This window comes from Natator depressus, chromosome 11, assembly GCF_965152275.1.
Source record: "Natator depressus isolate rNatDep1 chromosome 11, rNatDep2.hap1, whole genome shotgun sequence".
NCBI lineage: Eukaryota > Metazoa > Chordata > Testudines > Cheloniidae > Natator > Natator depressus.
The window spans coordinates 68,427,434-68,448,803 of record NC_134244.1 but is presented as its reverse complement, the minus strand read 5'-3'; the positions used below and the strand labels follow the sequence as shown (position 1 = coordinate 68,448,803).

The window sequence follows — 21,370 nt, the reverse complement described above, 5'->3', positions numbered from 1 at the left end:
GTGTGCCCTTGTTGCCAAGAAGGCCAATGGCATTTTGGGATGTATAAGTAGGGGCATAGCGAGCAGATCGAGGGACGTGATCGTTCCCCTCTATTCGACACTGGTGAGGCCTCATCTGGAGTACTGTGTCCAGTTTTGGGCCCCACACTACAAGAAGGATGTGGATAAATTGGAGAGAGTCCAGCGAAGGGCAACAAAAATGATTAGGGGTCTAGAGCACATGACTTATGAGGAGAGGCTGAGGGAGCTGGGATTGTTTAGTCTGCAGAAGAGAAGAATGAGGGGGGATTTGATAGCTGCTTTCAACTACCTGAAAGGGGGTTCCAAAGAGGATGGCTCTAGACTGTTCTCAATGGTAGCAGATGACAGAACGAGGAGTAATGGTCTCAAGTTGCAATGGGGGAGGTTTAGATTGGATATTAGGAAAAACTTTTTCACTAAGAGGGTGGTGAAACACTGGAATGCGTTACCTAGGGAGGTGGTAGAATCTCCTTCCTTAGAGGTTTTTAAGGTCAGGCTTGACAAAGCCCTGGCTGGGATGATTTAACTGGGAATTGGTCCTGCTTCGAGCAGGGGGTTGGACTAGATGACCTTCTGGGGTCCCTTCCAACCCTGATATTCTATGATTCTATGATTTCCCCCTCCTCCCCCCTGTGCCCAATCCTGGACTATTATCCTGGGTCTTGTTTTGTCTCAACTGGAATTGTACACCACTAAGGGGCTCTCTACTATTAATTGTACTCTTTGTATCTGTCTTTTTGGGTGGGGGTTTGGGTTGGATGGTCATGGTGGTCTCCCATCTGACCTTGGAGTCTTCGGGTCCCGCTGCTCATCACCTTTCTTTGTGGGCCTTGGGGAGGATGGGATTGCTTGCATTGGCCTTAACGTGCACATAACACTTGTTGCTGTGTACTACGATAATGACTAATCTAATCCCATGCTTCAAGTCTTCAGCCAGTTGCCTGCAGGGGTCAGGAAGTAAATTTTTCCCTGATGCATATTTGTAAACGGGTTTTTTTCCTGTCCTCCTCTGAAATATCAGAGGCTGGCCACAACCAGAGATGAGATAGCAATTGGGGTAGATCCATGTTCTGAGGTGGGTCAAAAAATTCTCTCTCTTACATGCCTGGCTGGTGTATCTTGCTCACATGCTTATGGTCTAAAATTTGGGGTCAGGAAAGAAATCTCTTCCCCCCCCCCCCCATATCCCCAGTCAGACTGGCTGGACTATGGGAGTTTTCTGCCTTCCTCTGCAATGCTGGGCACGGGTCACTTGCTGGTTTGAACTAGAATAAATGGTGGATTCTCTGTAACTTTTAGGTTTCGGAGTAGCAGCCGTGTTAGTCTGTATTCGCAAAAAGAAAGGGAAGACTTGTGGCACCTTAGAGACTAACCAATTTATTTGAGCATAAGCTTTCTTTCAATCAAGATTTCAGTAACCCAGCCAGTGGTTACGGGCCTACTACAAAAGGGGATGGGTGAGGTTCTCGCCTTCCTTGGCAGCTCATAGACATAGTTCTAAGAGCAAACTCTTTGGCTTTGGAAAGCACTGGGATGCACTGAGAGTCAAGATGTTCCAAATCCCACTCAAAGTTGAATGCTGCATTGCTGTAGCCATGTTGTTTGCTCCTGAAAACTACACTCTACGTGTAACCATCTAACAAAGTGTAGCTTCCTAGGAGTGGGTTGTGCTGGCAGATCTGCCTTCCCACATGTTTGCAGTTATGACAAAGAAATGTTGTTTGAATGGGAAAGCAAATGGATTCCTCATCCCTGTGCATGCCTGCACCCCTGGGACTCGGGATGTATGCCAAGTGAAGGGGAAGTGTTTGTGGGAGCCCCTGTTAAAATATTGGCAGCACAGCACAGACGGGCTCAATTCCTGGCTCTGGTTTCTGGGAACCAAGCACGTTCAAAGTTGCACAGCTTTGGGTTAAACTCTGTGGCGTGTGTCCACAAATGAGACTTCCTGTCTTGGAGAACCCCTGAGCTCACGGCCCCAACCCTGCAGCCACCCCGGACAGAGAGGATCTGCTGCCCAAGTATTTGCAGAACCAGTGTGTCACGGGCTGTGACCAGAGGTCTAATGACAGGGGACAAGAACGGCATGAGCTTAAAACAAGCCACTGAAACCGTTAAATACCAGCCTGAGAGAGCCCAGTGTGATGCCCGAGACCCTGCTCTCCCACCAATGGCATCAACTTCAACTCCGTCTCCATTCCTGTTCAGTTAGTGAAGTCTAAATTTCTTGTCCACTGTCAGTAAAATACACATTCTGTTCAGCTTCCTAGGCCCCCCTCAGGGACTGGCTGGCTGTGGGCCTGAGAAATATAAGGGAACATGTTACGGTTTCATCCTATACACAGAGAAATTAGATAAAAACCTACATATTCTCGCTGGAAGGTTGCTACATAACCCTACTTTATTTCTTAGAATTCAAAATTGAACATACGAGAACCCCAAAATAGAGAGAGACAAAGAAGGCTGCCTTCTAAAACGGAGAGGGGCAACTCTCCCTACCTTACTCCAGGCTGGCTCTTGGCAGACTAAACTCACGCTTCCCTATGGAGCCCCCTAGCCTGTAAGCAGGACCAGGAAAACCCCATAGAATTTAAAGTGATGACAGTTTTCAATACACCACAGAACACACTATAAAAAGGTTGGAAGCATCTGAGCACGTTATTGGTGCTTAACCATTACAATAAAAAAATAAACACTGGTGAGGCCTTTTTATGCTCATTGGAGCAGTACTGGAAAGAGGGAGATGCTTTTTAAAGTATTTGACTGGGACGTGCCTTATGGAGTAGTGGTGTGCCTTTTGTTCCCACTAAAGCACTCTGGGGGTTGGCAGAGCCCTTTCTGGTTGGCCACAGAGGGTCGACTGGTCAGATGACTTGAACCTAGCCCTCCACTTTCTTTCCAGTTGCTTCTACATCTCTTCAGCCTCTTTCTTGCAAAGAAATCCCTAGAAGCCTGTAAAAATGACTGGACAAGCGGAAGTCAAGCCGGGTTGCTTCTGCTAGTAGGTGATGCTATGAAAGGGGAAAGAGGAACTGGAACGACGAGTGGCATTTGGGATGTCAGCCACCAATGAGAGAATGACTGTCCACAAAAACAAGGCAGCCTGTCCCAGAAAGAAGGACACGCCATGGCAACGGAGCACGTACGGGGGAGAGAAGGACAAAGGGACCAAATGGCTGGGAAGCATGTGGAGGGAAATAAGAAGGTGGAATGGAACAGATGAAATGAAGAGCAAAACACTTATCACATTAGCCAGTTAAAGATACTTTGCATTCTTTCCTGACATCACTTCCCCAGCTGAGCAGTTGCCACTGATGTTTTACAATCAATGAATGGAAGGGGAAGTGTCCACCAGACAGTATCTCTAAGAAGCTGTGACCCCCTGCCCTAAAGTGAATCCGTGAGGGTCTCAATAGCAGAAGTAGTATTTAGTTTTTCAAATTATTATAATGGTTTGGTGCCAACGCTGGCTTCTCACGGGTATGTGTGTGTGACTTGCGTGCCCTTTCCTTGTAATCGTCAATACTCTAAGCCCTTTAGTACGTTCTACATGATTACATCAATCCAGGACAATCAAGGCAGCCTGAAACGACTGGAAAGCTTTGTCACCCAATCACTCTAAACATAAACTGGTGCTGTGTTCAGTACTGAACAGAAAACGAGGGCTCTTACGGTACCTCTCTTAATCTGCAATCAATATTTCTCGCTGCAGAGGGAGAGGTATCAAATCAACAATCACATACATCTTGATTTTGAGAAGGGCAGCCCAAATGCATAAAGTTGCACATACCTCTAGAAATGTCCTCTTTAAGCTGCTGGGACAAATGCATCGTGCAGATGATGTGTTTAGACTCCTGGAAACAGGCAGTCTCAACCAACATCACATATGAGCCCTTCTGTCCTGACTCTGTCGTTAGGACTGCTGCCCCTTGTACGGTATGGGGCTACGTGGGGTTGGGAGCTGGGCAAATCTTTGAAAATACACTTGCAGGGGGAAAAAGAAGGATTCTACCTGGACTAGCTTACCGTGTAAGCCCCGCGTATCGTAGGATGGTTAAGGGACCTAAATAATACTAGCTGAAGTGATGTGCAAGATCCCGTTCTCCCAACAAGAGCAGTAGGATGGCCAAAAAAAGGTCTTAGAACAAGCATGTGCTGTTTCCTGGTGGCCAATGTGAGCAGCACGGACAGAGGAGGGTCTCGGATTGACCTAGATAAGTGACTCCGTACCAGATGGGAAAAGGAGATGCTGTTCTAAGCACCTGAGTTTCCGTCCTGAGGAGCCTAGCCTGTGGATATGAGGTTTAGCTGGTTCATAATGCACACAGCAGCAATGGCAAAGAGAAATCCAGATAGCTAAGCTTTCCTCTGGTTTGGGGGAACCAAACTGGGAATTCTTGCCTGGCTCGAGACTGCATCTCTGTGGCTCACAGTGGTTTCAGAGTGCCTACCGTCATGTGGAAAGCTTAACACTGGAAAGAGAGCCAGCGGGATTTCTTTTGGGCAACAGAGAGCAATAGGAATTTATTCTTGATTTGTAGAGCGATCCCCAACCTTGCTTATACTGCAGCTTGATAGAGAATTAGTTGCTAGGGCAACCAGCACCACTTCGATAGGGATGTTTGCTTAGAGCTTGATTCAGTGCAAGATGAAGTCAATGGAAAGGCTCAGTGGGCTGTCTCAGGCCCTTAACTGAGATGCATGGCTGGGGACTGTTTCCTGTGTGGATGAGAGGTGTGCCAGGAAGTAGATTAACAGCTCATCACCCAGTTAAAGGAGGGCAAGACACAAAAATCTCCAGTGCTGCTGATCGGGCCTTTTCTATATGGGAAAGTTTTACAGGTTTAACCAAAGGTCTGAATTTACATCCATTTAGTTAAACTGGTGAAAACCCCCGTGCAGTACTCTTATTTCAGTTTAAGAATGGCTTTTTTGGTTTGTCCTAGTTGTACACATTTAAGCTAAACCACAGTCAGCCTCTTGGGTACTGAAATAAGTTGTCTACACAGGGATTTGCACCAGTTTAACTAAACCAGTTTAAATTAAACCAGTGAAAATTTCTTGTGTAGACAAGGCTTGAGTCCTGCTTGAGACAAAGGTGTAGAACATATGCTTGGCTCTAACTTCTGCTTTGGTTCTTTCAGCAGCCTACATTTCTGGTCGCCAAGAGAATCTAGGGTCCTAGATGCAGTTGACTCACCATGTAAATTCACCTTCAGCAATGGCAGAGATGTTTCAGATCTCCCAGAGCCAGCCGAGGAGAGACAGCAGAGTAGGGTCTCCATTCTGAGCCAAAATGGGATAGGAGGCTCCGGGAGATTCAAGATGTCTTCCTGGTCTTGTTTAGAAAGCGACTGGTCCTTTCAGTCCTCTGATGAGAAACGAAGTGCAAAGGGATGTGATGACTTCAAACCAATGGATGGCTGTTTATCAAAGTGGAAATCTAAGGGAGAGAGAGCCTGATCCAATGCCCAGAGAAGTTGGTGGACAGATTCCTGTTGGATCAGGTCCAATGCCACCCATCCCTGGCTAGCTGCTATACGGACCTGCTGTTTGTCAGTTACATGCTGGATAGCATTGTTCATGGGCCCACACGTTTCTGTGCTGGAAAAGAGGTCCTGGTCTGTGTCTACGTGCTGTGCTCTGCAATCTCAATCAGGGACTGAGGAACAAGGGCTGCTGCTTTTTAGAGACAGGCTTGAACCACCTGGAAGTTTGGGGTGCAGGTCTCAAATCTGAATGTAGACATGAATTTTGCAAAGGTGCTTCCATCTTTCTAATGGGCCAAACCGAACCGGGCTCTGGACACCCCCAAATTATTGAGCTGTTTAAAAATCTGGCTTTGTATTTTGTGGCATAAGCTCATCTCTGCTTTTCATGGCAAAAAATTAGCTGTCCCTGTTGTGCTACCCTAAGATATCTGCCTGCTCCCCTGGGTAGCACTCGAAGGGCCTGAATTTCATGCATGGAGCACCCACCCCCTAATCTCATTGGACACCGTGGGAGCTGCAGCTGCTGAGCACCTTTGAAATTCAGACTGTGTCTTTCTGGAAGAGCTGCAGGTTTGAGGCAGTCAGCTTGAGGAGCTCTGAGCAAGGAAACCTGATTTGTGGACTCCTCCCACAAAGCTTAAGCCAAAGCTGTGCAGCTTTGATCTTGCTTTGGTTCCCAGCAAACACAGCAAGTGTCATAGAATCATAGAATATCAGGGTTGGAAGGGACCTCAGGAGGTCATCTAGTCCAACCCCCTGCTCAAAGCAGGACCAATCCCCAATTTTTGCCCCAGATCCCAAATGGCCCCCTCAAGGATTGAACTCATAACCCTGGGTTTAGCAGGCCAATGCTCAAACCACTGAGCTATCCAACCCCCCCGTTCAGCCCGGCAGTGACGTGCTGCCAAAGGGCTCCCGCAACCATTTCAGCTTTTCTTGTCACACGTTTCGTCATGACCACAAACTATGGGGCACCATCGCCCCGGCGAAGCAGCTCGTGTGGGCCTCAACTCAGCAAAGCACTTAAACACCGCCTTCATTTTTAATTCAGCAGGGCGTAAGCACCTGCTTAGGCTTTGTGCTGAATAGGGGCTATGAAGCGGCACGTGGCTGAAAAGCTACCCTTAGTTCTTGAATGCTGTTTTGTCATGTCGACAGTGCAGGGCAGTGTTCAACTGGTCTAATTTGAAAAGGGGGCTGGGGATGAATTTAATGTAAATGTTTTTAAATAAAGCCTGGATATCTTGCCAAAAGAGGTGCTCTAACTCACCCAGAGGGTATGGGCTTGATTCAGGAATCACTCAGTGAGGTTTTACAGCCCACGTTATGCAGGAGGTCAGGCAAGATCCTAACCGGTCCTTCTGGCTTTAAAATCTATGAACACTTAAATAATTCTGAGCTTGGTTAAATCCTCATTTTGGTTTTCCTTGATGAATGAGTACTGCTTCCCATAATTCCTTTGTTTTCTGCTCATCCTATTCATCTTTATTCTTGTTCTCCCCGCTACCCTCAAACTTGTAGGAGCCCTACCTTAAGATCAGGGCCATTGGATCAGATAAAATGAAAGGATTATAAAGATAAATTCCCCAAATTAATCAGTAGTGAAATAGGATAAAAACACTGTCAGAGACACATCTGAGACGAAATAAAGAAAGTGATGCAGGGGATCTGCAATTGAAGATGGGGGGGATTGACACATGGGGCCCACTGGTTAAAAGGTCGGAAACAAAGGGTGGGAATAAATGGTAAGTTTTCAGAATGGAGAGAGGTAACTAGTGGTGTCCCCCAAGGGTCTGGACTGGGCCCAGTCCTATTCAACATATTCATAAATGACCTGGAAAAGGGGGTCAACAGTGAGGTGGCAATATTTGCAGATGATACAAAACTACTTAAGATAGTTAAGTCCCAAGCAGACTGCAAAGAGCTACAAAAGGATCTCACAAAACTAGATGACAGGGCAACAGAATGGCAGATGACCTTCAGTGTTGATAAATGCAAAGTAATGCATATTGGAAAACGTCATCCCAACGATTCGTATAAAATGATAGGGTCTAAATTAGCTGGTTTCAGAGTAACAGCCGTGTTAGTCTGTATTCGCAAAAAGAAAAGAAGTACTTGTGGCACCTTAGAGACTAACCAATTTATTTGAGCATAAGCTTTCGTGAGCTACAGCTCACTTCATCAGATGCATACTGTGGAAACTGCAGAAGACATTATATACACAGAGACCATGAAACAATACCTCCTCCCACCCCACTCTCCTGCTGGTAATAGCTTATCTAAAGTGATCACTCTCCTTACAATGTGTATGATAATCAAGTTGGGCCATTTCCAGCATAAATCCAAGTTTAACCAGAACGTCTGGGGGGGAGAGGGGGTAGGAAAAAACAAGGGCCATCTTGCATAATGACTTAGCCACTCCCAGTCTCTATTTAAGCCTAAATTAATAGTATCCAATTTGCAAATGAATTCCAATTCAGCTCCAATTCTCGCTGGAGTCTGGATTTGAAGTTTTTTTGTTGTAAGATAGCGACCTTCATGTCTGTAATTGCGTTACCAGAGAGATTGAAGTGTTCTCCGACTGGTTTATGAATGTTATAATTCTTGACATCTGATTTGTGTCCATTTATTCTTTTACGTAGAGACTGTCCAGTTTGACCAATGTACATGGCAGAGGGGCATTGCTGGCACATGATGGCATATATCACATTGGTGAACGTGCAGGTGATAGTGTGGCTGATGTTATTAGGCCCTGTGATGGTGTCCCCTGAATAGATATGTGGGCACAGTTGGCAACGGGCTTTGTTGCAAGGATAGGTTCCTGGGTTAGTGGTTCTGTTGTGTGGTATGTGGTTGTTGGTGAGTATTTGCTTCAGGTGGGGGGCTGTCTGTAGGCAAGGACTGGCCTGTCTCCCAAGATTTGTGAGAGTGTTGGGTCATCCTTCAGGATAGGTTGTAGATCCTTAATAATGCGTTGGAGGGGTTTTAGTTGGGGGCTGAAGGTGACGGCTAGTGGCGTTCTGTTATTTTCTTTGTTAGGCCTGTCCTGTAGTAGGTGACTTCTGGGAACTCTTCTGGCTCTGTCAATCTGTTTCTTCACTTCCGCAGGTGGGTATTGTAGTTGTAAGAATGCTTGATAGAGATCTTGTAGATGTTTGTCTCTGTCTGAGGGGTTGGAGCAAATGCGGTTGTATCGCAGAGCTTGGCTGTAGACGATGGATCGTGTGCTGTGGTCAGGGTGAAAGCTGGAGGCATGTAGGTAGGAATAGCGGTCAGTAGGTTTCCGGTATAGGGTGGTGTTTATGTGACCATTGTTTATTAGCACTGTAGTGTCCAGGAAGTGGATCTCTTGTGTGGACTGGACCAGGCTGAGCTTGATGGTGGGATGGAAATTGTTGAAATCATGGTGGAATTCCTCAAGGGCTTCTTTTCCATGGGTCCAGATGATGAAGATGTCATCAATGTAGCGCAAGTAGAGTAGGGGCGTTAGGGGACGAGGGCTGAGGAAGCATTGTTCTAAATCAGCCATAAAAATGTTGGCATACTGTGGGGCCATGCGGGTACCCATAGCAGTGCCGCTGATATGAAGGTATACATTGTCCCCAAATGTAAAATAGTTATGGGTAAGGACAAAGTCACAAAGTTCAGCCACCGGGTTAGCCGTGACATTATCGGGGATAGTGTTCTTGACGGCTTGTAGTCCGTCTTTGTGTGGAATGTTGGTGTAGAGGGCTTCTACATCCATAGTGGCCAGGATGGTGTTATCAGGAAGAATGAGTTTGGGGGGGGGGGGGGCGGAGGGTGAGAAAACCTGGATTTGTGCTGGAAATGGCCCAACTTGATTATCATACACATTGTAAGGAGAGTGATCACTTTAGATAAGCTATTACCAGCAGGAGAGTGGGGTGGGAGGAGGTATTGTTTCATGGTCTCTGTGTATATAATGTCTTCGCAGAGCAGAGCACAGGACTATGAGATCTTTTATCTCACGACTTTTCTTCCCATCTTGTTTCTTTTCTCCTTCCTTTCTCTTCCATCTAGCCTGGAGCTGTGTTTGTGTTTTTGTTCTTTTTGTACTGCTGGCCGGCTGCACTGGAAATGCTGCAGGGATTGAGTATAAGATAGTAAGGTGACAATCGCGATGCTGCCTTTCTTGATGGAAAGGCCAAATCCATGTTTGCTACCAAATCTGTGTTTTGCAGACCTTGCTCTTGGTTGGCAAAGCTGGAGTGGAGTGTCCTTACAAATTTCTATGGTAAGATGATTCCTGCCGCTTTGTGGTTGCACGTAGTAAATATATAATTGTTCTCAGTCAAAGTGAACAAGAAGTTGTTTGAATGCTCTCAGCCCAGCAGCAGTGCGAATGGCTGTCCTGTTTGCAGCAAATTGACAGCCCCAGGGGCTGTTTTGATTTAAAAATGGGTAGTTCACCCACAGCTGCTGGACGTGAACATGGAGCAGTGCCGTGCCTTGCCTGGTGGGGCTGTAGGAGTTAGTGTACAGGCCCAGCCCCACCACCCTGCCTGGAGACATGCAGTTCCAAACTGTGACAGAATTATATTCTGCGCAGCCACCCTGAAAATGGCTTTGGACTTCCCATGATGTGCCTCTCCCCATTCAGGCTGAGGCATGGAGATCTCGGCAGAATGTCTCTCTCGGAGAAGCCACAGCACCCCAGTGAAGATTTAAAAAGGTCAGCAACAGATCAGAGAATATCAAGGTTGGACGGGACCTCAGGAGGTCATCAAGTCCAACCCCATGCTCAAAGCAGGGCCAATCCCCAATTTTTGCCCCAGATCCCTAAATGGCCCCCTCAAGGATTGAACTCACAACCCTGGGTTTAGCAGGCCAGTGCTCAAACCACTGAGGTCTCTCTCCTGTCCTGTCTAAAGTTATGTTGACCTGGCTTACCTGTGACTGCATTTTATTCTTCTTTGTTAGTGTTTAGTCCTGCTTTCCTCATACCTGAGCTCCCGGCCTTTCCCTCCACCAATTGTCTCTCTGCAGCCTTCTTCCTCTTTGGTCACCCAGCACCTCTGGCTGCATCCTCAGTCCCTGTGTGCACTGTATCACAATACTCTGCCTCTTTCCTTCTGTATAGGATACTGCCCTCCACAGATTTATGCTAACTATCTGCCACTGAATAACGGATATCTGTGGGCTGATTTCACGTGCCCGTGCCATCTGGGCTGGAATACTGTTGGAACAGTTAGACACAGCAGTCCACAAGTTCTTCCACAGCTCAGATCAAGATGGGTGGTTTTGAGAGAAGGAAATTTGTTATCAATTAGTAAATCATTTCTGAGCATGCTCAGTGTCAAGCTGTCTGGAGTGGCTCACAACTGGGATGTAAGGGTAGCAGTACCACAACCCCCCTACAATAACCTTTTGACACCCCCCCACCACAACTCCTTTCTGGGTCGGGACCCCAACAATTACAACATTATGAAATTTCACATTTAAATAGCTGAAATCATTAAATTTAATTTTTTTAAAATCCTATGACTGTGTGAAATTGACCAAAATGGACAGTGAATTTGGTAGGGCCCTAATTATAAGCAACATTAACGCATGCAGCAACTCAAACGCATTTCATAACGTCTAAACACATTTTTATAAACCTAATAAATACCTATTTTAACTATACTAACACACAGGGGAGCCAGACTGGTTTCCAGCTCTGCATCTGTCAGTGGTCAGTGAGGCCTAGGGGCCTTGGCAGGAGCTGGCATCTGGTCTGCCAGCGTCATGCTCAGCTGGCCTGTATTAATTTTTTTCATAGAGTCCGAGCTCTCTCCCCTGTGTAACATTACTCCACATTTTCTCATCCCAACCTCCCAGGCCTGGTCCATGCACTGTTATAGTGGTTTAAAAAGGATCCCTTTAATTATACTGATTTAGTTACAGCAGTGCAGCTGTGTGTGTGGACAGTCTCTTGAATCCGTTTAAGCCTGGCTTCTATCAGTTTAGCTTGCACCAAGCAGCATCCCCTCTCACCTCCACCCCCCCCAAAAAAGGCTTTTTTTAATGTCGGGGACAGGACACAATTGTATATCGGTCTTGCAATTTTCAGGTCTCACTCTGCAATTTTTGCAACATACTCTGCCCTTGCTAAATTTGCGTTTTTAACCACATGCTTCGTTTCCGTCCTTTGTTCTATTGGAAAAATACCAGCACCAGTATTCAGAGACATGCTACGGCCCCTCTTCCAGGCCAGACAGCAGCAGAAGCAAAGTCAGGAACTCCCAATGTGCTTATCCACCCACCTCGGGAGGTATGACCTTTGCCCTCTCCTTCAACCCACTCATCTCACTGAAGCATGAAACTTTATTGATGCTGGTTAAGGGTCCTGACCTATTGCCTGAGTGAGAGCTACAGGATTAGATCCTATTTCTCTCTTCCCCCCCACCCCCTGCTTTTTAAACAGGACATTTAAAAGCTTCAGAATTTTGTTAAAGGTGACCTGCAGAGGAGGAAAGAATAGTCTTCTTCCTTTTTGTCCTTGGTTATTTATGATTTATACAGAAGACATTATTTTTAATAATAAACTAAATCATAAATTTAAACATGAATCACAAACCTCTCTGAGGTCTTCAGCAAAACAAGGGAAGGACCAGACTTTGGTCACCAATGGCTGTAACTGGGGCAAATCTCCAATCTAGAGAAGGCCTAAGGTATAATAAAGCAGACTCATTTGGAAATTCTAGTGTCCCAGTCAAATTAGGTGAATACAGCTTCCATCTACTCCATGGCAGGAGTTGTATCCTTCATCTTAAGGTTCCCATTGTGATTCTCATGGCGACTTAACCAAGCCTGGTTTCATCTGACTTAGTCGAGCTTGATTTCATTGATAGCACATGTGTTCTCCACCACGTACTGAAGAACTGGACGTCAGCATTCCATTGCTAGGACAACTCTCCCCTTAAGCTTAAGCTTTTGCTGAAACTGTTCCTAAAACTGTACGTACTTAAGAATTTGGTCCAGGTCTTTTGAATAATGTAAAAAAGATCGGGTCTTGTTACCGATGTTCATAAATAAAACCCTTGGCTGCTGTAGACTGTGGTGTGTTGCTGTAGGGTTTGGGCTGAGTCATTCTAGTGCTGGGTTTCAGGTGGTCAGTGCTCATTTGTCCTGGAAAGAAAGCCTTTGTTCTGGACTTTGCAATCATGTATAGGAGGGCATGATCAGAGCTGATATTTGCAAACCTTAACCCTGGTGAGTTTACTCTGTTAGCTGACTTGGTCATAACTGGGCTGATCTGCACTGACTGTAAGTCATGATTTGCATCGTCTCATTTCATTCAGTCGTTCGCAGTCGTGTTCAAATGTGGCAACTTTCTGTAGTGTAGGCCAGGCCCCCGAGTGTGTCAGCACACCACGTTCAACTCAGCCTCCCATCATGTGCCGACTAACAAAGGGTGACCTGTTTTGGAAACTGGAACCAAGCCTCTCTGGCTCCTGCCACACACCATGAGCCGGGGGTTGCCATCCAAATACTGAACACGGCTCCCCCACCATAAATGTCATGGAAAAGCAACATGTTCACATTGATTCAAGGAACTGAAAACTACTCTTATGCAGAATCCTAGTGATTTATAGAACTTGATTTATGGAACTCCCTACTGCGTGCTGCTCTGGAGGCAAACAGCATGGTAAGGTTCTAAACAAGATGAGACATACTGGTATGAATTATTCTAGCATCTGCTGCTGTTATTATAAAGTAGATAGGATAAAAATGGCAAGGGCTATCAATCCTCATGTGTCAGTGCATAAATTCATCCCTGGATGGACTCAGGAAGAAACTTAACCACTGCGGTATAAGATTGCACTATCGGATGCTTCATGGGAGATATTTATAACTTTCTTTGAATAGCCCAGGGCTACAAAAAGGCTTTTGGACTAGATAAAATGTACTGATCTTTTTCTATGTCAATTTCTACATTCTTCCCATATTCTTCCAAGGCCTTGGGAGCTGTTTCTATATCTAGGCTCCCGTATGGGGACCACATGGCTGCTAAGCTTGTGTGTCCAGCTCGAGAGCTCCTAATGGACAATAATTGGTTAACATGCACAAAAAGTGGAATCCTGTCATCCAGATACTGGCTCCTCGTCTGGAACTGTCATGTTTGGAGAGGAGAGTCGAGTACAGTCCTTGGCAGAGTAGTGTTTGCCATTCTTTTCTAATGAGGATTGCGTGGGAGGTTGGACGGGCCATTTCTGGTATGGAAGGATTCTACTGAGAGCAGGGACGCTAATGATACTCCAGTTACGTGGACGCAGAGCAGAAGGGAGGCTTCTTGACATATTAGTCAGCTGGCTTATGTCAGTGGAATTATAATTGCTATTGGCAGAAGAATGAAGGGAGTTGGCAGGCAAACTCTGAGGAAGTGCAGGACCTACCTGGCCTTACTGCCAAGCAGGGGGTGGTTTGTACCCCAGAGAAGGGAGAAAAGGACAGGGAGTTAGGTACCTAAACACCTTTGAGGATCTGGGCCGGGGTGCTGTAATTGGGGAGTGGGGAGAAGGAAAGATTTGATGACAATATTTTCAGTGCCAATAAATCAGACCATTAAAGCCAACCCAACCTTGTTCCTTTTCTCTCTTTCAGCCCATCACTTTATCGTGGTCACCGCATGCCATGACGCAGACTATGGCCAGCTGATCCAGGATTACTGCCTAAACCAGTTTAAATTTGACATGGAGGTGATAGGGCAGAAGCTGTGGTGTGACTGGGATGAGACAGTAGGGTGAGTGTCTTGGTGCTATTGTCTCCAGACCTTTCTGATATAACAAAGCAGGGTGTCCTGGCCAGAGACGTGGTGACCAGCGAAAACTGCCAGCCTGCCTCAGCTACCCACAGGGTCTTGTTTTCAAGCTGTCAAGCTTCGGGTTTAGTACTAATGCCTATCACCATAGTGTCTGAGCACCACGCTTCCATGGGAAGCTGATCACACCATGCATTGTCCAGTGTGACCAGGGCAGTGTTTATCCCTTGCACTACGGAAGATGATGTGGTCATTACAGTGTAGCTGTGAGCGACCTGATGTAGCGTAATAATATTACACGTTGTCCTTCCGAACAGTGCTTCTGAACAAGAGGCAGCAGGGCGCTGTGTTAGGTTCACAGATTGTATTCCATACTGCCTTGCAACTTGTTTCAGTTTCCAGGGACTCCACTTCAAGGCATTACATATTGGAGCCTATTTTCCCATCACTGCTTGAGAGAAATATCTTGCATACTTTTCTGAACGTATTTCTGTTTGCCAGAAGCTGAGAATGAACCACAGGGCATGGATCACTTGATGATGACCTGGTCTGTTCGTTCCCTCTGGGGCACCTGGCACTGGAAGACAGGATATTGGGCTAGATGGACCTTTGGTCTGACCCAGTAGGGCCATTCTTATGTTCTTACTCTGCTGCCTATCACTGAGTAACTTCCAGGAATAAGTGTATCGACAGTTATGTTGGTCGGTCTGTCTGTCTCTCTCTCTCTCTCGCTCTCCTTTCTGCCAGTAGGGAATAGGCCTGAAGATGCTGATTTATTTTAAAATAGAGTAAAATGGATGGTGTCTGGAGTGTGTTTGAGCTAAAGCTGGGAGGCTTGGCCAGAGAGGTGGGTTTTACACTTAGGGCTTGTCTACACTGGCAAGTTTCTGTGCAGCAAAGCTGCTTTTTGCGCTCAAACTGCCGACACGTACACGCTGCCAAGCCACTTTGCGCACCGAAACTCCTCGGGTGCAGCGCGGCAGAAAACCCACCTCGACGGCAGTCATAAGCTTTCCAGTGCAGAGGCTCCCGGGCTCTATTGCCAGTGTGGACACTTGATCGCTGGCTGCCCTGTAATTGGCCTCCGGAGCGGTCCCATGATGCCTCAAGTGGCCGCTCTGCTCATTGTTTTGAACTCGGCTGCCCTGGAGGTGTGCACCCCGCCCCTTTCAAAGCTCCGTTTCTGACAGCCCTTGCGTGCTGTGCTGACCTGCCCCGGGACACAGAGCAAACCATTCATGTGGAATGCTTGTGCTGTTGAACACAGAGGTAGGTGTGTGTGTGTGTGTGTGTGTGTGTGTGTGTGTGTGAGAGAGAGAGAGAGCCCAGGGACGGAGGCGGGGGTTGATGTTGGGGTTTCCCTCTCCCCCTGCTTCAGGACTGGTTGCTTCCTGCTGCTGTCTGAACTTACAAGACAGCATGCTGATGCACTGTCTGTCCCCCAAAACACACTGTCTGTCTTTCCACCTCCATACACACACGCACTCTTCCCCCCCACACACACACACTTCAGTTGAAAAGCAGCTGGCAATGTAGTAGGATGCCCATGGAATGATGGGATTGGTGCTCCGTGCTGGTCCGACTTGCGGCACTGGTCTCACAGCCCCGATCCTCGGAGCCGCTCCCGCTCGAGGTGGTCATCGGCTGACAGGTCGTGGTCCTGCTTGAGGTCTAGGTCAAAGTCTGAGACCCCGTGGCACCGCTCGAACCAACACCGATCCGCGCAGTGGCACCGCACCTCTCCGCGACACTGTTCGCGAAACCACTCTCCATCGTGGCACCGCTCTCCATCGTGGCACCATTCCCCGGCACGGCACCGGTCGTGGTCGCACTCCTGTGGCCGCTCTCCACTGAGGCGAAGTCCAACATCTCGGAGCCAATTGATCTCCCGGTACTGCTCTCCACAATGGCATCGCCAATCACCGTCTGGATCTCGCCACTCCGCACGGTACCCATTCCGCCCGTCGGGGGACGCAGAACCCCCCCAGCACAGCGTACCGCCCCTCCTTGGCCGTCCCGCTCCCAGTCACCCTCCCCCAGATCGGGTAGGGCATCGGGAGCATCGGAGGCTCCCCAATCAGGTCCGGGCAGTCTCGGACGGGACTCTTCAGCGCCCCACTGGCAACCCTAGTGGCAGTTCTGGACTCCCTGGGCGTACCACCAAGCCCAGGGCGCCCTCCAGGCATCCCTCCGCCATCTCGTTCTGGGTCCTGTATTCCCATCAGTCGTCCTCCGCACCCCACACAAACCCTGGATCCGGCCCCACCCCCAGTGGAGGCTACACCTGGTGCTCAGGAGGAACCAGAACCAGTGACCAAGGGGCTGTCTTGGACCCAATTCTTCCGGTCACCTCCTCCTCGTCTTCTCCTGATGAGGCGGTGGTGGGTACATCCGCATCCGGCCCCCAACCCATGGACTACTGGGCCCTGCAGGAACTCCTACGGCGAGTGGCCTTAAACATGAATCTCCAGGTGGAAGAGGTTGTAGAAGAAGAGGACCTCATGGTGGACGTTCTGACACCAGAAGGGCCCTCTAGGGTGCAACTGCCCTTTTATAAAGTCAATTCAGTCAAATGCCAAAACAATCTGGCAAACTCCGGCCTCCATTCCCCCATAGCCAAAGGGGCCGAAAGAAAGTACTTTGTCCTCACTAAGGGGTACGGATACCTCTTTATCCATTTCCCTCCCCCCCCATGCTCCCTGGTGGTGGATGTGGTAAATGAAAAAAAAAGACGGGGTCAGCAGGGGCCTGCCCCTAAATCAAGGGATGTGAAACGTCTGGACCTCTTTGGGAGAAAGGTTTATTCTACCAGTGGCCTCTCCCTACGGATCGCTAATCAGCTCAGGATCCTTAGCAGATACAGCTATAATTCATAGTCTGCTATTCAAAAATTCAAGGAGCTCCTCCCATCCAGTTCTCGGCAGGAGCTGGGAGCCATTGCTGAGGAGGGCAGACTAGTGGCCCGGACTGCTCTTCAAGGCTCCCTGGATGCTGCGGACGTGGCGGCACGTACACTGGCATCTGGTATCGCCATGCGGTGTAACGCCTGGCTTCAGTCCTCAGGTTTCCGGCTGGAAGTTCAGCAAACATCCAAGACCTTCCGTTTGACGGTCAGGGGCTCTTCGCTGAACAGACCAACTCTAGGTTGCATAGCCTGAAGGATTCAAGGAACACAATTAATTAAGTCTCTAGGCATGCATACCCCGGTGACTCAAAGAAAGCCGTTTAAGCCCCAGCCCACCCAGCAGCTGTCTTTCCCTGCTAGGCCCAGGCAGGACTTCTCCCGCGGGAGGAGGACATACATCAGGCCCAGACCATCGCGTCCTCCCTCTGGTCAGGGCCAGGGACAGTCCAAGCCCCCTCTGGGCCCTAAGTGCCCATCTTGAAGATGCACACGAGGATGGATTACCAGTCCATATCCCGGCCAGTTATCCACCCTTCCTGAACTGTGTATCCCGCTTCTACCGTGCGTGGTCCCTTATTAAATCGGACCAGTGGGTCCTCTGCACGGTAGAGGCTGGCTATTCTATCCACTTCTGCTCCTTCCCGCCCTCCCACCCCCTCTTGCCCATCCCTCTTCAGGGACCCCTCTCACGAGCAACTCCTGGTCCAGGAGGTCCAGTCCATCCTCCCTCTAGGAGCAGTGGAGGAGGTACCTCGGGAGCTCAGAGGCAAGGGTTTCTACTCACACTACTTCCTCGTTCCCAAGGCAAAGGGGTTCTACGGCCCATTCTGGACCTAAGGGAACTCAACAAGCACATCGTCAACCCAAAGTTCCGCATGGTCTCCTTGAGCACAATCATCCCCTCCCTGGATTTGGGAGACTGGTACGCCACCCTCGATATGAAGGACGCTTATTTTCACGTTTCAATCAACCCATTTCACAGACGTTTTCTCCATTTTTTTAGTAGACAGGACGCATTATCAGTTCATGTTCGACTGCTTAGGCATTATTCTGAATGTCAACAAGTCTGTTCTCACCCCAACATGAACAATAGAGTTCACTGGGGGAGTCCTGGATGCAAATCAGGCGAGAGAGTCCTCCCAGAGGCCCATCGTCTAGCCCTTGCACATGTAATCACTGGCCTTTGCAATTTTCCCACCACCATGGTGAGACAGTGCCTCAAGGTGCTGGGCCACACGGTGTCCTGCACCTACGTGCCACAGCATGCCAGGCTGCAGCTCAGGCCCCTGCAGGCATGGCTTGCATCCGTGTATCATCCGGATCGTGACAGTCTGGACATGGTGCTTACCGTTCCGAGACATACCCTCGATTCCCTACATGGTGGCTGGACCGGGGGACCGTTCCACCCCCCTGCCTCCCAGCCCACTCTGACATTGGTAATGGATGTGTTGGTGCTCGGCTGGGGAGCACATCTTGGGAGCATGACGACTCAGGGCCTATGGCAAGTAGAGGAACTGGCTCTGCATATCAACATCGAGCTCAGGGCAATCTACCTCGCATGCCAGGTGTTCCTGTCCTGCTTGCAGGGCCACTGTGTAGTGGTACTGATGGACAATACCACGGCCATGTTTTACATAAACAAGCAAGGCGGAGCCCGGTCATCTCCTCTCTGCCAGGAAGCTCTCCTCCTATGGGAATTTTGTTTAGCCCACTCCATCCTTCTCCAAGCCTCCTACTTGCCGGGCGTTCAGAGCGTACTGGCGGACAGCTTGAGCAGGCAGTTCGTCACACACGAATGTTTGATTCAGCCGGACGTCATCCATTCCATCTTCCGCAGCTGGGAGTTTCCCCGAATTGACCTGTTCGCCACGTGGGCCAACAGGAAGTGCCCAACCTTTTGCTTTTTCCGGGCTCGATTGTGGACACCTTCCTGATCCCATGGTCTGGTCAATCACTACGCCTTATCACCATTTCCTCTCATCCACAAGGTGCTTCTCGAGGTCTGAAGGGACAAGGCGGACGTCATCCTGGTGGCCCCAGCTTGGCCTCACCAGTGCTGATACCCCACCCTCATGGACCTATCGATCCGGTCACCGATTCACCTACCTCTTACTTCTGACCTCATCTTGCAGAATCTTGGTCGCCTTCTCCACCCTGACCTTCAGTCACTTCACCTCATGGCCTGGAGGATCCATGGTTGAACCAAGCAGAGCTCTCCTGTTCGGACCCGGTGAGGCAGGTGCTCCTGGAAAGCCACAAGCCTTCTACCAGAACCACTTACAAAGCAAAGTGGAAAAGGTTTTCTATCTGGTGCGCCCAACGGCGGGTACTCCCACTCCAGGCTTCAATCCCGTGCATCCTGGATTATTTGGTGCACCTGAAAGATCAGCGCCTGGCATTTGGTTCTTTTAACGTTCACCTTGCGGCTATTTAGGCATTTCCCCTGGGCATTTCCAGGCGCTCAGTGTTTGCACACCCTATTGTGGGACATTTCCTAAAAGGACTAGAAAAGATCCATCCCCCGCTGAAGCCGCCTGTCCCTGCCTGGCACCTCAGTTTAGTCCTATCTTGTCTCATGGGTCCTCCCTTTGAGCCACCAGCTTCATGCTCTCTCCTCTACCTCTTCTGGAAGGTTGCCTTCCTAGTGGCCATCACGTCAGCACGATGCGTTTCTGAACTACGAGCCCTCACATGTGATCCCCCCCCATACCATCTTTCATAAGGACAAGGTGCAGCTTCGGCCTCACACAGCCTTCCTACCAAAAGTCGTGTCCTGCTTCCATGTTAGCCAGGATACTTTCCTGCCGGTTTTCTTTCCAAAGCCGTACGCCATCCTCTGTGAGCAGCAGCTGCATTCGCTGGACATTAGAAGGGCGCTCGCCTTCTACATAGACCGAACGAAGCCGTTCCGGAAAACAACCCAGTTGTTCGTCTCTCTAGCGGAGCGGATGAAAGGTTTGCTGGTCTCTTCCCAGTGGATGTCCTCCTGGATCACGGCGTGTATTCGTACTTGTTATGACTTAGTGAAGGTCTCTCCGCCTGTTGTCACGGCTCATTCCATGAGGGCTCGGACCTCGTCAGCAACCTTCCCAGCACACGTGCCCCTCCAGGAAATCTGCAGGGCTGCCGCATGGGCTTTGGTGCACACCTTCACGTTGCACTATGCCATTGTCCACCAATCACACGATGATGCGGCCTTCGGCAGGGCGATTCTCCAGTCTGCAATTCCTTGACTCCGACCCCACCTCCGAGGTAAGGCTTGGGAGTCACCTAACTGGAATTGATATGAACAAGCACTTGAAGAAGAAAAAACGGTTACTCACCTTTTTGTAACTGTTGTTCTTCGAGATGTGTTGCTCATATCTATTCCATTCCCCCCCACCTTCCCTTCTGTTGGAGTAGCTGGCAAGAAGGAACTGAAGGGGGGTCGGGCTGGCAGGGTCACGTATAGAGCACCATATCGGTGCCACTCCAGGGGGCTCCACAGCCAGCCCGACGGGTAGCTGCTAGGGAAAAAGTTTCCGACATTCGTGCACGTGGCATGGGCACACACACCTAACTGGAATAGATATGAGCAACATATCTCGATGAACAACAGTTACAAAAAGGTGAGTAACCGTTTTATTCATCCCCTATCATCCACTCCCAGCTTCTGGCAGTCAGAGGCTAGGACACCCAGAGCATGGGGTTGCATCCCTGCCCATTCTGGCTAATAGCTATTGATAGACCTATCCTCCATGAACTTACCTAGTTCTTTTTTGAACCCTGTCATAGTCACAACATCCCCTGCCAACAAGTTCCAGATGTGACTGTGCATTGTGTGAAGAAATACTTCCTTTTGTTTGTTTTAAACCTGCTGCCTGACACAATAATTAGGGGTCACCCAATTAAATTATTATGAGAAGGAGTAAATCACACTTGCTTATTTACTTTTTCCACACCAGTCATGATTTTATAGACCTCTGTCATGTCTCTCTTTAGTTGTCTCTTTTCCAAGCTGAAAAGTCCCAGTCTTATTAATTTCTCTTCAGAAGAAAGTTGTTCCATCCCCTTAATCGCTTTTGTTGCCCTTCTCTATACCTTTTTCCAAATCCAATGTGTCTTTTTTGAGATGGGGCAATCACAGTTATATGCAATATTCAAGGTATGGGCGTATCATAGTGGCATTATGATATTTTCTGTCTTATT

The 21,370-nt window shown here is 48.6% G+C and overlaps 1 protein-coding gene across 1 annotated transcript in view; it reads left to right on the top strand.

The window, feature by feature from the left end:
• RAMP1 (receptor activity modifying protein 1) overlaps positions 1 to 21,370 on the top strand; it is a 122,533-nt gene that overhangs the window by 42,740 nt on the left and 58,423 nt on the right. The window contains exon 3 of the mRNA XM_074968118.1: positions 14,121 to 14,259. Coding sequence (XP_074824219.1) covers positions 14,121 to 14,259 — 139 coding nt within the window. The remainder of the gene's footprint in view (positions 1 to 14,120; positions 14,260 to 21,370) is intronic.